Source organism: Ctenopharyngodon idella, chromosome 6 (assembly GCF_019924925.1).
Source record: "Ctenopharyngodon idella isolate HZGC_01 chromosome 6, HZGC01, whole genome shotgun sequence".
Taxonomy (NCBI): Eukaryota; Metazoa; Chordata; class Actinopteri; order Cypriniformes; family Xenocyprididae; genus Ctenopharyngodon; species Ctenopharyngodon idella.
This window is the reverse complement of record NC_067225.1, coordinates 2,046,117-2,063,245: the sequence shown is the minus strand read 5'-3', so window position 1 is coordinate 2,063,245 and position 17,129 is coordinate 2,046,117. Positions and strand designations below refer to the sequence as shown.

General features: G+C 39.1%; 1 protein-coding gene across 1 annotated transcript in view; it reads left to right on the top strand.

Moving 5' to 3' along the window:
- The window catches only part of prkcaa (protein kinase C, alpha, a), a 146,966-nt gene that overhangs the window by 86,426 nt on the left and 43,411 nt on the right, over positions 1-17,129 (top strand). Inside the window, exons 6-7 of the mRNA XM_051897540.1 lie at positions 14,774-14,930; positions 16,881-17,015. Of these exons, the coding sequence (XP_051753500.1) occupies positions 14,774-14,930; positions 16,881-17,015 (292 nt within the window). The remainder of the gene's footprint in view (positions 1-14,773; positions 14,931-16,880; positions 17,016-17,129) is intronic.

Below are 17,129 nucleotides of genomic sequence, written 5' to 3'. Positions count from 1 at the left end.
ATGTTCAAATTTATTGTAATGTTGCAACTTGCCATTATTTATTAAACCAAACACTTGACCATAATACTTAACTGTCTCTTATCCTAAGCATCACTAAGAATGGAAAAATATAAACGCTGTCGGCCAGCATCTTCAAGTGCAAATATTTACAATGTTTGACATAAAGTATCAATTAAAAAAATAGCCTAAACATACTACTAATAAAAATGACAGATAATGAATAACAAAGCACTGGAAAGTGTTTCTAATTAATAAGTGTACATTTAAAGGTTTCTTACTTGTGACAAATATTAAATAATGTAATCACAACATTGACATAAAGCCTACAAAAATGTGTAGCCTATAATTCTAATTCCCTATCTGTCAGTCACTTTGTCACCATGATGTCCTGTATTGTCTGCACCTGTTCTCGTTAGTTCCTGATTAGTTTACCTTCCTCCACCTGTGCCTGTTTAGCTCCCTCATCACTCTGTGTATTTATACTCCCTGTTCTGTTCATCCTGTGTCGGTTATTGAATGTGGTCATGCTGTTTGCTACCTGTTATTCTCCAGTAAACTTTAGTGTTATTTGTATCCTGCATCCCTCATCTTCTTTACACGGTAGGACCGTGACAGAATAATTGGCCCTCTAAACAAGTATATATTTATAAGAAGATGGAATCACCCGCACTGCACCACCTTCTTCGCCCGGAGAACTGATGGTGGCTGGGGTATCTGGCAGGCGGATCAGTCCATCGCAGAGCCAGGAGTGGACATTGACCTAATAGATCTGTGGTCGGCGAATCCTATTTCCACCCAAGTCCCCACTCTTGTATAATCAGTCTCTTCAACGGTTCCGTCCGGAGACCTTCTTCTGCCCTCTTCCCACCCTAATATCGTGTTACCGCTTCCATCGCTGGTTTCGGCCGGTCTCTTGGATCCGTCGGCAGCCCTGGTGTCTTCAAGCTCCTTGCCTCTGCCACCGCTGCTAGCTCCGTGCAGCTTACCTGCCTCGGGCCTCTCCAACACCAGCGCGTCACCTGCACCTTGCCTCACCACTCCTTCGTCACTGCCGTGGCCCGTCTGCCCGGAGACTCCACTGGGTTCCATCGGGACTCCAGGTCGGCCTTCGGCGGTCGACGCCTAGCTGCTGACACGGTTTTCTGAGGTTCCGGCGACGAGTACACCCTGCACCCCTACATCATCATCGGACTCATCCCTTCCTCTGCCTTCCCTGTCGCCCTCTCTCACCACATTGTCGCCCCGGTCAGCCGGATCCCCGTCGACGTCTCAGTCACGTGAGTCAGCAGCTGGGCTCCAGGCTTCCAGCACTTCGGATTCGCCCCGGTCTGTCAACCTCTCTACTACGCCGGTTCATATCTTCACCACGGTTCCGCCTCCGTTGTCCGGACCTTGGATTCTGCCCAACCCGTCACTCAGGTCTCCACCCTGGCTCCTCCCACCTTCAGCTCCACCATGGTCCACCATATTGCCGACTCTTCCACGTCATCATCCGTCACCAGCTCCACGCCCTCCACCTAAGGCCGGTTTCACACCGCATGCGTCAGCAGAGCATAAGCAGCGTGTAAGCAGCGCGTATTTTTTTCCGGCGCCCATGTTAACAGATGAGAGCTTTCACACCGCACGCAGAGGCTGCGCGGCAGTGCGTAGCAGGAGCAGAAGCAGCAGTGCCGTGATCGTTTCGGCGCTGGGTCTATTTTTGCTGCGCTGCTAATGCTCAATTAATGTGAAAGTACACCTTTGATGGACAAAATAAATATGATTTCACACAAAAAGTGCTCAAAATGCACAGAATAAGCATATCTAGTGTGTTTTAACCCTTTGACGCGTACGATCACACCGGTGTGATCAGTCTTGACTGGTCCCTGGAGCGTACGATCACACCGGTGTGATTAGAACGTTCAGCGCATCACGTGATCAACTGCCAAATTCAAATGTGCTGGCGCCAAGCTAGAGCCGGACGCGGTCAGCGCTTTTCATATCACAAATATGCAGTGTTTTCAACCATATAATGTTTATTTTAGGTTTCAGACATTTAGATACAGATGAGTACTAGCAAAACAATACATTTAGAGTTTATAAAATACACACTAATGTCTATAGAAGCGGCAATAACAATCCTTTCCATTATAATTAGACAACACTTTTTATTCATATCAGATACACATTGTGTAAGTAACTTTAAAGTTTACTCTATTCTTCCCCAGTTCACCGACTCACTTACTTTCATGTATTTCGGGAGAAGTGGATAAATTCACATGTTGTAAATCCAACATATCCGATTCTCTGTAGTGCGGCGCCAACTAACATGATGGCACCCATCACGCATGTATCTCAACTAACGTGATCGTTAAAAAGGTGTTTAAACAGCAAAACACATCCACTTGCACATATTTGACGATTGGAATATCAGAAATTTCATGCTATAGTTAACAAATTTGTGAATATTTTGAATAAAAAAGAAAAATGAAATAAAAGCAGACCATCAGTCATACAGCACTGCAGTGTGTTACGTGACAAGCAATGACTCGTCACCATGGAAACAATAAAGTGATACGTTCTAAATAACGCCTTAAAAAACTCAGGCTGGGGGCTCCAGTCAGGATATTCTAAACTTACGTGCGAAAGAGTTAACAAGAATTGGATTATGTCAGGAAAGAAAATTAATATAAAAAAATATTTATAGAAAATTTACTCATTTAAACTTCTTTTTAAAGGGATAGTTCACCCAAAAATGAAAATTTGATGTTTATCTGCTTACCCCCAGGGCATCCAAGATGTAGGTGACTTTGTTTTTATTCAGTAGAACACAAAATGATGATTTTTAACTCCAACCGTTGCGGTCTGTCAGTCGTATAATGCATGGCAATGGGAACTTCGTCTATGAGAGTAAAAAAAAACATGCACAGACAAATCCAAATTAAACCCTGCGGCTCGTGACGACACATTCATGTCCTAAGACATGAAAAGATCGGTTTGTGCGAGAAACCGAACAGTATTTATATCATTTTTTACCTCTAATACACCACTATGTCCAGCTGCCTTGAGCATCCGGTGTGTGAGGTCTGAACGCGCTCTGACAACGGAAGTGATCTCTCGCACTCATTGAAGTGTAAGCGTGAGAGATCACTTCCGTCATCAGAGCGTGTTTTCAGACCTCACACACCGGATGTCGAAGTTCCCATTGCGAGTGTTGTGAGTGTTGTACACCTCCCCATGTTAACAAACTTTCAAGACTATCAAGTTAATAAATGACCAACTTATAAAAACAAATTTATAGTTGTCTTTGTAAAGAAATGCTCACTTTATATGCAGCTTGGAGCCTCTGCTGTGATGCTGTACAAATGCTTCCAGTGTGAATACTCACGCGTCTCTGCAGCTGCAGTTCACGCTGATGCTTGCGGTGTGAAACCGGCGTAAGCCTCCGCCTCATCTACACGCCCTCTTCTCTGTCGTCATTACGGCGTGAGGACGTGCCTATCCAAGGGGCGCGTAATGTTCTGCATTGTCTGCACCTGTTCTTGTTAGTCCCTGATTAGTTTACCTTACTCCACCTGTGCCTGTTTAGCTCCCTCATCACTCTGTGTATTTATACTCCCTGTTCTGTTCATCCTGTGTCGATTATTGAATGTGGTCATGCTGTTTGCTACCTGTTATTCTCCAGTAAACTTTAATGTTATTTGTATCCTGCATCCCTCGTCTTCTTTACACGGTAGGACCGTGACACACGTTCCACACTATGTCGAGAGACTGACAAATGGAGTCTTACTTGGGAGCCCCAATCACCTCTGAGTTTTAGAAAAATGGCCAATGGAATTGGTGAATGGAATTTGCATGCCCAGCCACTCCCGCACATACAGGTATATAAGATGGTGGCACGCATCCATTCATTTAGATTTCTGCTTCAGCGTCGAGTGGTTGTTCTTTTGAATGATCGCTGTTCCATTCGTCTTTACAAGAAGGAAGCCCTCTTGCTGGTGGTCTACTGTGCATCCAGCGGTGTTTTGTCTGTGTTTTGCAAGGATAAGTGCAGCGATTCCCTCCTGGGCACTTCAGCATAAAGAGCAAAATGGAGCAAAATGTCTTTTTTAAAGATGCATTTCCGTACGTGTGTTTCTAGATGCGGTCATTTCCTGTCCTCATCTGACGGCCACTATCGAGGATGGTTCATGTCCTCATTGTGAGAACATGACCATGTCAACACTGCGCTCGCAACTTTACTTCCTCGTGTAAGGTTGAGTGCCCTCTGTTGAGTGCCCTCTACACAAAGCAGAGCTGTGAATATGATTGACACTCTGGGAGACCTAATGGTTACAGTGTGAGCATTTCCACTGGGCCAGTTCCCATGGACCTCCTGCTCCTTTAGCGTGTCGTGTCAAGTCAAGTCTCCTTTATTTATATGGCGCTTTTTACAATGCAGATTGTGTCAAAGCAGCTTTACAGTGATAACTGGCAAATAATTTTGGATGCATAGCAGCTGTTAAAGAAAATGGTGTCATTGTCCAGCTTAAATAAATTCAGTATGGATTCATTCCATTGTAAAAATCAAGAGTTATTAATTTAGGTAATTTATCTATATATCAGCACTGGAGAAAACAGTGATGTCATCGTCCAGCTCAGTTCTGTTTGCATACAATGGTGTCAATGCAGGCAGATCAAAAACATTGTTGAATATCAAGTGTCCCCAACTAAGCAAGCCAAAGGCAACAGCGGCGAGGAACCCAAACTCCAACAGTTGACATCAATTAACCAACAGGCAACAAAAATGGAGAAAAAAACCTTGGGAGAAACCAGGCTCAGTCGGGGAGCCAGTTCTCCTCTGGCCAACAGCGAACAGTGCATGATTATGATTCAGGCAGCGTTACAGGTCATAAATCCGATTGCTGACACTTCAGGGCTGCGTTGTCATCGTGTCTAGGCACAGGTCCTCCATCTGATCTGGATACGGCCCGGATCCAGCTGACTACGGTAAACCTCGGGATAAACAGAGAGACTAATATTAGCGTAGATGCCATTCTTCTTCTGATGTAACAAGTACATCTGGTGTTATAGGAAGTGTTCCTGGTTCCGGCTGACCTATTTTATGCAGCCTAACAATCATTTAACGGATGTGAAAACATATATTGATAATGTGTTATGTGTATGCCAGGTTGTTTACTGATGTTTTATAATATCTGCGTCACATATATTTCCCTATGTGTCGTGGTAGATCGGACTCTTGTCATAGAATTTGATTACGTATGTCCGTGTATTGCGCGTAAACTTGTAAACGAAATGTCATAAAAGTCCCATGAAACATGACGGGAGCCACCATGCCATATGTTTTTTCGTTTGGGTTTATTAACATTTAATTGTTTTCCCACAGAATGTGTCCATAAGAGAGATAAAAATAGATGTTAATCCATTTATTACTTAAAGCTAATATTTTAACGTATCGCAATCAGCATGCGTACAGTTTTCTATTGACTTAAACATTCCGAGGTTTGATATTTTCTGATAATGACTGTCGTCAATAACAACGAAGCTGTATAACATACTGCTGTTAACAAACCGTGACTCACTGGCGCCATCTTGCGTCCACTTAGCGACTGTATTGAAAATGACTACTCTTGTTGCCAGGGCGATTGTTTTGTACATTGTAATGGATTATAAAGTAACAAGCTGGATGTACATTATCCCTTACATCATAGGACCTTAATTTCAAACAAAACAGATAGAAAGATCATATTATTTTGTCTATATAATACAAATAGGAAAAAAAATAGGATTTGAGTATGAGATTTAAAAAAAATAAATAAATTTAGTGAGACTCGAGACTCGACCCGGTCTTGTGACAAAAGACTCCAGTGATAAAGACTTCAGACTTGACTCGTACTCCAGCTTAAAGACTTCAGACTTGACTCGGACTCCAGATAAAAGACTTGTGAACGTCTCTGGTGGATGATAAGTCTTTAGGGAACTACAACCTGATAATCAGGTTCCTCAGAGGTGCCAGGAAGTTAAATCCTCCTAGGCCACACCTAATTCCATCATTGAATCTCTCTGTAGCCTTGCTGGGCCTACAGGGAGCTCCTTTTGAACCCTTGGAGTCAGTAGAGTTAAGTACCCTCTCTTTAAAGATGGCTCTCCTGACCAGGCTCACTTACATTAAGAATGTTGGGGACCTGCAGGCATTCTCTGTCAATGAAACGTGCCTTGAGTTCGGTCCTACATACTCTCACATGATCCTGAGACCCCAGCAGGGTTACGTACCCAAAGTTCCCTTGAAATTGCATCCCTTGATATTGCGTTACTATGATTTCTTAATGTAATTATACATGTTCCATCCCAATACACTCTTGTTCTTATTTAGGGATGCGTTAAAATTTTGGACATCAAAAAAGGAAAATGGAGAAAAGCAAAAATCATCTCCAAAAATATGAACAGAATCCAGATTAGTTTTAACAGTTGAGATAAAAGAAAAATTGAAATGACTAATAAACATATTTAATGTAAACGTTAATTGTGCGCACACAGTGTGACTGTCACATGTATGTTCTGTGTTCATTCAGTTTTCATTGTGTTGTTTCTAGTGTGTATATTGGTTCTGTCTTCCCACATTCCCAGCCAGTTTGTCATCATGGTCCCTAATTAATTTGAGCATTCAGTTCAGGTGTGTCTTGTTAATCATCTCATTAGTTCTCTTTGTTTGCCATGTGCTTATATACCCTGTGTTTTCACCTGTTCTCCATTTGTCCTTGTTTGAGATAGCGTTTGGTTGTGTTTATTCCTTGTTATTTTCCAAGTTTGCTATTAAATTCTACTTCAGTTCATTCTCTGTTGTGCGCTTTGGTCACTCAACCAAACCGTGACAGAAGGACGAACCATTACAGCAAGATGTATTTCACAGCACTGCCAATTGAAATGGTCACAATGTCTCCAGATCCAGAGATAGCAGCATTGCCAATACAAGTGGTCAGTATGATTCCAGTGATGGCTCCAGCCCCTGACCAGAGTCCAGTGATGGCTCCAGCCCCTGAAAATGGTACAGAATCCGCTCCAGTATGTTTTCCAGAGTCAACTCCAGAATGCTCTCTAGTGTCCGCTTCAGCCCAGAGAGCATTGAACTCTCCATAATGGCTATAACATTTATGTGTGTCTGGGCCACACGCAGATCCTCACCAGCCCCTGAGTCCACTCCAGTGTTGGCTCCAGCCCCGGAGTCCACTCCAGTGTAAGCTCTAGCCCCTGAGTCCAATATGCCCGTGGCCATAGTGGCTGAGCCTGGGGTCCGGGAGAAGGCCACGAAGGCCCATCCTCCTTGGTCTCCTGAACTGCCGGCTCCGCCCTGGTCACCTGAACTGCCACAGTGACATTGTTTGAATACATATTTGCATTTGCATTTTCCAAGATATTTTCAAGATTTTTTTCTGTACTTGAACAGACTTTTTTTCTGTACTTGTACTCTGTACTTGTACTCTGTACGAATGAATTATACTGAGAGTTAGACACTAACTGACATCTTATGTAATATTGTATATAAAATCAGTTATAGAATCAGAACAGTTATTTTGTTCCACATATTATGTGTCAAAAAAGATTTCTGAAATGGTATAAAGTAAATATTAAGTAAATATGGTATGCTGTTTGAGGCTGTGGCTAGTGTCAAACCTAAACATCTAGAATCTATTTGTAGATGAGCTTTGTATTTTTTTTTCAAGGATAATATGGATAATTCCAGATGCTGCTGCTGAGATACTCTGTGTTGTGATGTCACAACTCTGTTACATTAAACATTACATTAGCTGTGCATAGCATTTCTACAGCTGAATTGAACTCCAGTATTATAACAGTGCTGTCAGTTGAAGAGCCTGAAGGCTCCGTCTTTAGATCCACACACAGTCTAGCTCTGGAGCTGCACCTGCACAATCAGCCTGATTACAGCATGCCAGCTAACTACACACACACACACACACACACACACAGCTGCAGTGTGATTTAGTCTGTGTGACGTTCACTGGCTGAAGAAGAAAATGCCATTAGCAGAATGTCAGACCGATGAGTTCAAGAATAGATCACAGGCTGCATTCACACTCACTGTTTGAGTGTGCACACATAACCACTTGTACATATAGGACAGCGTTTGCTTGTTGGCATGTGCATATGTGCATTTTTTGTTATTAGTATGTGTATGCATATGTGTATGTTTTTGTTAGTGATGATGATGATGTGGTGTGTTATGTCTATATTGATAAGTCAAGTCAAATTTATTTTTATAGTGCTTTTCACAGTGTTTCAAAGCAGCTTCATGTCTTCATGCCTTATAGTCACATTTAGCAGACTGGGACTCTGGCTAGCGTGTGTTTACATGCTGCTGTTGGTTAATGAAGTTTTGATGGATGAACTCGCGGTTAAATTAGTCTCTTGTCATGTCAAAAGTGATAATACTTTTCAGTTTCGCCATCTTTAATATTATGTTGGTCACTGTCGTTATGGTCACTAGTAAGAGAATACGGGCTTGGCACTCGTTGCACGTTCATACTGGCAGTGTTTCAGACGCTCCTGTGAGTTGCTGTGTGAACGAGACATTTCAAGACTCGCACCTGTAAGTAAATGCGGTTGTCAATCCCAAAATCTGACAGTGTGAACGTGGCCATAGTTGGTTGGTAACATAACTGCACTAGGTTAACTAGGTTATATAATGTATTTTATAGTAATTAAGCACCTGGAACCTTATCAGTTTGACAGAATGTTCTAATTCAAAGTACCATGGAAAGTCAAACTAACTTTACTTAAAATTTTCTTAAATTGAAAATTCCTATTCCTTAACAGTTTATCAGGCTCTTAAAGTGCCCATATTATGGATTTTTGAAAATTACCTTTCATGCAGTATGTAATGTAGTTGTATGTGAATGTAAACAGACTGCAAAGTTGTAAAGCTTAAAGTGCATCATAAATAAAGTTATACTATGGAAGTTTATTTATGCCATATGTTTTTGAAGTAAAAAGCTTGTTGAATTGCACTAACTGAAAAATATGCATTGCATTAGCCATGCTTGCATTTTAATACATTGTATTTTTAGGGCTTGCATTTTTATGGGCTAAAATTCAACGTGGTTGTATATTCAAGCTGTGAATATTTCAGTTCAAAACACATTTTCATTATTAAAAATTCAAAGGTTCATATTCACCTTTCAGATTTCACTTCCAACATATTCAGTCTGTTTAAAAATACAACCTAAAATATTCAACAGGCAATTTTCGGCCCTTTTTATTTCACTTTACAAATTCGCTGTGATCTTGTAAAGTGATCTTTTACAATGCATGATCTCCATCTGCTGTTAGTCATCCTCACAAGCAGGTGCCGCTAGCGGCTGTTAACGAAGACCAGAGCAACGGCTAGTAAGTCATCATTCATTCACAAAAACGGCACCTTTAGCACCAATTATAGCGTCATGTCTTTTTGAGTATGATGCTACAAGCTTGGCAGACCTATTTTTAGGCAGTTTCTCCCATTCTTCTTTGCAGGATCTCTTAAGCTCCAGCAGGTTGGATGAGTAGCGTCGGTGCACAGTCATTTTCAGATCTCTCCAGAGATACTCAATTGGGTTCAAGTCTGGGCTCTGGCTGGGCCACTCAAGGACATTCACAGAGTTGTCCCGTAGCCACTCCTTTGTTATCTTGGCTGTGTGCTTAGGGTCGTTGTCCTGTTGAAAGATAAACCTTCACCCCAGTCTGAGGTCCAGAGCACCCTGGAGCAGGTTTTCATCAAGCATGTCTCTGTATATTGCTGCATTCATCTTTCCCTCGATCCTGACTTGTCTCCCAGTTCCTGCTGCTGAAAAACATCCCCACAGCATGATGCTGCCACCACCATGCTTCACTGTAGGGATGGTATTGGCCAGGTGATGAGCGGTGCCTGGTTTCCTCCAGACATGACGCTTGCTATTCAGGCCAAAGAGTTCAATCTTTGTTTCATCAGACCAGAGAATTTTGTTTCTCATGGTCTGAGAGTCCTCCAGGCGGGCTTTCATGTGCCTTTTACTGAGGAGTGGCTTCCGTCTGGCCACTCTGCCATACAGGCCTGATTGGTGGAGTGCTTCTTCTGGAAGGCTCTCCTCTCTCCACAGAGAAATGCTGGAGCTCTGTCAGAGTGACCCCTGGCTAAGGCCCTTCTCCCCCGATTGCTCAGTTTGGCCCGGGCGGCCCGCTCTAGGAAGAGTCCTGGTGGTTCCAAACTTCTTCCATTTATGGATGATGGAGGCCACTGTGCTCATTGGGACCTTCAATGCTGCAGAAAGTTTTCTGTACCCTTCCCCATATCTGTGCCTCGATAAAATCCTGTCTTGGAAGTCTACAGACAATTCCTTGGACTTCATGGCTTGGTTTGTGCTCTGACATACACTGTTAACTGTGAGACCTTATATAGACAGGTGTGTGCCTTTCCAAATCATGTCCAATCAACTGAATTTACCACAGGTGGACTCCAATCAAGTTGTAGAAACATCTCAAGGATGATCACTGGAAACAGGATGCACCTGAGCTCAATTTTGAGTGTAATGGCAAAGGCTGTGAATACTTACGTACATGTGATTTTTTTTTTTTTTTTTTTTTTTTTTTTTTAATGAATTTGCAAAGATTTCAAATAAACTTCTTTCATGTTGTCATTATGGGGTATTGTTTGCAGAATTTTGAGGAAAATAATGAATTTAATCCTTTTTGGAAAAAGGCTGTAACATAACAAGTGAAGTGCTGTAAATACTTTCTGGATGCACTGTACTATATAGTGCATAGTTAACTAATAGTTTTTTTTTTTTTTTAATTTTATAAGTTATATTTATGGGCTTTTTGTGCCTTTATTTGGAGAGGACAGTAGAGAGCAGACAGGAAAGCATTGAGCAGAGACGGGGGCAGGATCGGCAAGGGACCTTGCGACAGGAATCGAACTCGGGTCGCCATGAACGCATTTGCTCCATATGTCGGCACACTAACCACTAGGCTATCGGCACCAACAAACTAATAGTTTTTACTATTCCAGTAATTTTTGTATAATGCCATAAAGTGAAATTAAACAGAATTTACAACTTTGTCGCAGTAGTTTGGAGAGGGTGCTTTTTCTATTTAAGCATGGCAATGTCCCTATATTAAAGTCCATATACTGTAGTCTGGCATGGAAAAACTTGAATGCCTTGCAGAAAGCTCAGACCTGAATCCTATTGAACACCTTTAGAAATAATTGGAACAGTGACTGTGAACCAGGCCCCAATGCCTATGCCCCAATCACTGATGCTCTAATTTTTGGATGGCAGCAAATCCCTGTACAACATCTAGGTAGAAATGCTTCCAAAAAGAATGGAAGTTGTTATGGAAGAGTGATTGTTTCCATGCTTTTAAAAATTAAAATATAGGCATCAGGGAGGTCAGACACTGACGTTGGGTGATGGGGCCTGGCTCATTGTTCCAGTTCATCTCAAAGGTGCTCAATAGGGTTTCAGGCCTGGGATTATGTGTGGGCCCATTAACTTTACTTTGTAGACACTGTACAGGCACTTTTATTCTGTAAAAAGGCCCTCCTCAAACTGTTGCATAATATTTGGAAGCACATAATATACATTTGGCCATGTAGTGTATTTTTATGTTGAAGATAATCCATCATACACCATGACTCTTGAGGAGAAGTGCAGTTAAAAAGCTATAAAATATTTACTCTTAGAGGAAGACAAGAGTAAATGGCCCAAAGGGAGGAAAACAGAGCTTTTTTTTTTTTTTTCCTCCTTGATTGTCTGTTTGTGGGCTTGACCCTCCATTTTCATACCATAGTTTTCTCCTGATAGTTTCAGCATAATAAAAACTGAAGCATACTATGGACTAGGGGTGGGTGATATGGCAAAAATATCATTTCACGATTTTTTTCAGGAAAATCACGATTTACGATTTTATCACGATTCTTCATGTTGTTTTTATTATTTTGCAAGTGACTGAGCATTACAGCCAAACTAATTTCCCTATTTTAAAAACAAAGCCTTACAAAATAACAAAATATAAAATAAAAAAAAATAAAAAAATGGCAGACATTTAGGCCAAAGTGGCGAAGATAAAAATCGTTGTCATTATTTTATCTTTGTTATTAAAAAAGAAGAAAAACATAGGCTACACATTATACAAATGAAATTAATAAAATGCTTTATTTTTTCAGCTACAGCAGGTGTATTTAACAGTAGCATTCAAGTAAAAAATTAAATGAACAAATATAAAAATAAAACACTAGACTTCACTGTATAAATTATACATTGATTCTTAATAAAGCTAATGTATTAAAGTTCTCAGTCAAGAGCAGGTCTTTTTAAATGTAATGTTAGAAATTTGTTTTAGAATGCCATGTCTTTAGAAATATGGACCTTTACATCCTGTTAGTAGCATGTCTTGCAGCTGCGTATTTTCTTGTTAACAGATTTATTTTATTATTATATTTTTACATTTTTATTTTTGTTGCATTTTTATTCTATATTGTGTTATTGTGTCTAATTATTGTGTCCAATGAAGTGCTTTGAGATGGATGGATGGATGGATGGATGGACGGATGGATGGATAAAAATAGAGAGAAGCATACACAAAGACATATGGTGTCTTGAAAGTGTAGGGCGCCTTCTAGATTTCAAACCTAGGCAATTCAGGCATTCAGGTTGTCAGTGTTGATATTTGCATTCTCAGACAGAGTGTGTTAGATGTTGTAATCTGTCAGTGTCTACTTCACACACTAAAGTCCCTCCACAGATCATCCACTATTTTCATTTACTATTTCACTATTTATTTACAGTACCTGTCAAAATGTTTTTGAAAAAAGTCCTTTTATGCTCACCAAGGCTGCATTTATTTAATTAAAAAAAAAATACAGTAAAAACAGCAATACGGTGAAATTCAAATAATATTACAATTTAAAGTAATTGTTTTCTATTGTAATAAATTTAAAAATGTAATGTGTTCCTGTGATGCATAGCTGAATTTTCAGCGTCATTACTCCAGTCTTCATTGTCACACGATCCTTCAGAAATCATTCTAATATGCTGATTTGTTGCTTAAGAAACATTATTATTATTATTATTATTATTATCAATGTTGAAAACAGTGTTTGCTGCTTAACATTTTTTGTTGAAACATTTGTGGTAAGATTAAAAGAGAGAGAAATTAATACTTTTATTCATTAAAGATAAATTAAATTGATCAAAAGTGACAGTGAAGACGTTATAATAATGTTACAAAAGATTTCTATTTATTTATTTATGTATTTATTTATTTTCTACTTGTTTATTTCTATATAATAAATGCTTTAATAAATAATAATAATTTAATATTTTAATAAATGCAAATAAATGCTGTTTGAACAAATGGAGCCTCTGGAAATGGTAAAGCTGAATGACTTACAGGTCGATGGATGTTAGTTTTTGCACAGATTTAGCATGAATCTAACACCAATTTGGTTGTCTTGTGTACATCTGCTATGCTATACAAAGCATTAATTGCCTGGGCTGTCTTTGCAGCATTGTGTGTGAGAGACCATGATAGTGATGTATAAGCAACACAAGTGTCCCTTCAGAGTCTCTGATAATTCCATCATAGCAACTTCCCCAAATTCAAATTGCCTTTTTGCTTATTTTTTTAGCAGCCTCTTTAGCAGCTGCATCGGCCAATTGATTACCTCTTATCTCTTGCTGCATGTCCCCTCACCTTGACTATGGCCACTTTGCTCGTCAGCAGCACTGCATTAATTAAATCTCCTATCAAATCAAAATGCGCTATTGGTTTTCCGTTCGCTGTCTTAATATCTCTTTGTTTCCATGTTTTGTCAAAGTCATGGACTGCCCCGTACGCATAGGCTACTTAGAATCTGTATAAATTGTGACAATTTTATCTTTTGAAAGTTCACAAGCTCTCGTTAGTGCCACTAGTTCCACTGCCTGTGCTGATTTGTATGGTAGTGATTCTGCTTCTACCACTTCGTCAGGGAGTCTAACTACTGCATAGCCACATAAATATACACCATCTGATGGTTTACAACATGAACCGTCAACATATAGACTATCCCCTTCTTCTAGGGCCGTATCTAACAGATCGGTCCTACAAGCAGTTTCGGTTTCAATTGTTTTCAAACAGCAAAACATTAAACATGTAATGTTTCCAAACTTTTTACAGGTACTGTATTTATTATTTTTTTCATTTTATAGATACATATATTTTTTTATTGTGCCCCCTGTGTTTCATTGTATTCATAGTCACACATTTTAGTGGTACACCACATGTTTGCATTTGCCTTTCTGGTTGTGACATTTATATATATTCAAATTCTAACCTTTCTGTGGATTTGAGTAGAGGAATTATGTTGCAGGTATTTCCATGTTGTCTTATGCATTTGTGTGTGTGTGTGTGTGTGTGTGTGTGTGTGTGTGTGTGTGTGTGGTTCATTTTGTCCCCCTTCGTTTTGGGGACAAAATGTCCCCACAGAGATGGCAATATCTGAAATCCTTGTCCTTTGAGGGACATTTTGGTGTAGCTTATAAGATTGGTTTAACAAATAAATAACACCAATGATCTGTATTTGCATTTCTGTTCTGACAGCATGACCCTGATCTAGAATGTTTTATAATGTGTATGTGTATGTAATAATATGTAATAAGTCAGTTCTTCATATTATGTCACAGTTCAGAGTTTATGAGCAACACCACCTACCCTATTTTATTTACGTTTCTATTTTTTAATGCTGATTTGTTCTCTTATTTGGCATGTTGTTGTGTTGCAGTTGGGGAAGGCAAGAACATGATTCCAATGGACCCGAATGGATTGTCTGATCCATATGTAAAGCTCAAGTTGATTCCAGACCCTAAAAATGAGACAAAACAGAAAACAAAAACAATCCGTTCTTCCCTGAATCCGGCTTGGAATGAGTCGTTTACATTGTGAGTCCCAACATTTTATTACATCCTGATATTCAGGATTAATGTGCCATTGGTGTTTAGTTTTATGTGCATGAACATTGTATTATTAATTGATGTTTTACCCATTACTATAATCTTCCATACAGGTTTACTGTAGCATCAGTTTTAATATATGGTTTTAACTGCTTTAGATCATGGTTCTTTAACTGATGGCCCATGGGCCAAATCTGACAAACATTTTATATAACCCTCAGATTGATTTGGATGAAATCACTATTCTGCCTGATACCTCAGAACCAAGGAGGACTGAGCGATTCACACCTTTATAAGACATGCATATGCATACCAAACATTCAAAATAACAACTATTTATATCTTCCTGGAAAATAGCATGAAATAATATCAGCTAAAAAATAAGGTTATTAAAAGTGTAAAAATAAACATAATGGAGATATAATTAATTTTGAAGTTTTATTAAGTGTTAACAATGAGATTGTGGCTTTTATAATAATTTAACACTGCTTTTGTCATTTTTTACAATATGGACAAAATTTGTCAAAAAAAAAAAAAAAAATCATTTGGTTTAACCAAAATTCTGGTTTTACCGAATGACACTTTTGGTTATACCGAATGATGATATTTTCAAACAATGCTAACAGACTGATATCTAGCTAGCTAGCTAGTTGGATTGCTAGCTAGCTAGCAAAAGGACAGTCAAACATTTCATATTTAATACAAGTTTTTAAAATATTACAACATTTTCCATGTTTTATAGCAGCTGTACTGAATGACCTGATGTTTCGGGACATGCGTATGAGCAAGTAAAAACATTAATTTTTCCAAATAGTTAAGAGAGAGTTAGCTACTTTGTTTCATGACCATGTGGTCCTTTACAGGTGTCTGAATGATATCACATCCTGTCACATGATATTGACGGCGTGACTTGATCCAAAATGGTCCCTTTATATTGGTTACTCTGAATGACTTCAATGAAATTAATTTTTCCGGACATTCTTTCTTAAAACAAAGCAACTACTTCTACACATAATTTTAATATCATTTTGCACTATGCTGACATATGGTGTTATAAAATCATGCCAGAATAAAAAATATATACATTTATTACATTTTAAGATATTTTAATCACAAATGAAATGGCTGTATTGGCCTTTGGACAGTTAAACCGAATGACCTTTGGACACTTCAAAATCTTTAAAATACTTTATATGTAGCAAAATATAATTAAAACCTTTTGGATTCAATAAAAGAGATCTAGTTGTACTACCTTACATACTTTGGATGTCATATTTTTATTATTATTATTATTATTATTAAGGCCCTTGGACAAAAAAATGACCCATCACGTCATTGACCCAAATACAAAAGTTATTAAAGATGTCACATGGCTGCTCACTGGTATAGTGGTGTGAACATTTATATAGAGTCACATCCATAGGCCAATGTACAAATCAGTGTAAGGTCACAAGTTCAAATCAAAGTATATTTATTAGGTGTAGGTTTAACTCGATCTGTACTATACAGCACTATAATAAACAAACCCCCCCCATCTAATTACTTAAGAATTGTTTGGGCTGACTGCCCAATTAAATGCATGTATGCAAATTAAGTGAAATATTTCATATTCAAAAAGAGAACATAAACCTGCCAATATGTAAAGAATTTGACAGTCTGTTCATAAATCTGAACTCAGCATTTAGTTAAGGGTGTGAACTCATGTTTCTCTTTTTGAAGGAATTTATGAGCAAACCTTAAAAAACTTTATAATTATAAATATTAACATGTTATTATTTACAACAAAAGTGACAAGATAAATAGAAATAGAAAATGTTTGGAGTTTTTAATCTGGATACTATATATTGCTGAAAGAAAGCAGCTGAAAAGCGCTGCTTTAGAATATGATGAAGGGGAGTGCTAATGCAATGCTTCATCCTGTATGCGTGTGTGTTCCAGTAAGCTGAAGCCATCAGATAAGGACCGTCGGCTGTCTGTGGAGGTGTGGGACTGGGACAGAACGACCCGCAATGACTTCATGGGCTCAATGTCTTTTGGTGTATCCGAGCTCATAAAGGCCCCAGTGTGTGGATGGTAAGGATGTGTGTCTTTGGGAAGGTCTTGGAAAGGAAAATGGCTTGATCACTGATTTTGTTCAGCAATCACTTTCTGCCATTATTAGGTATGCCCTATTAGTTAAAAACCAAC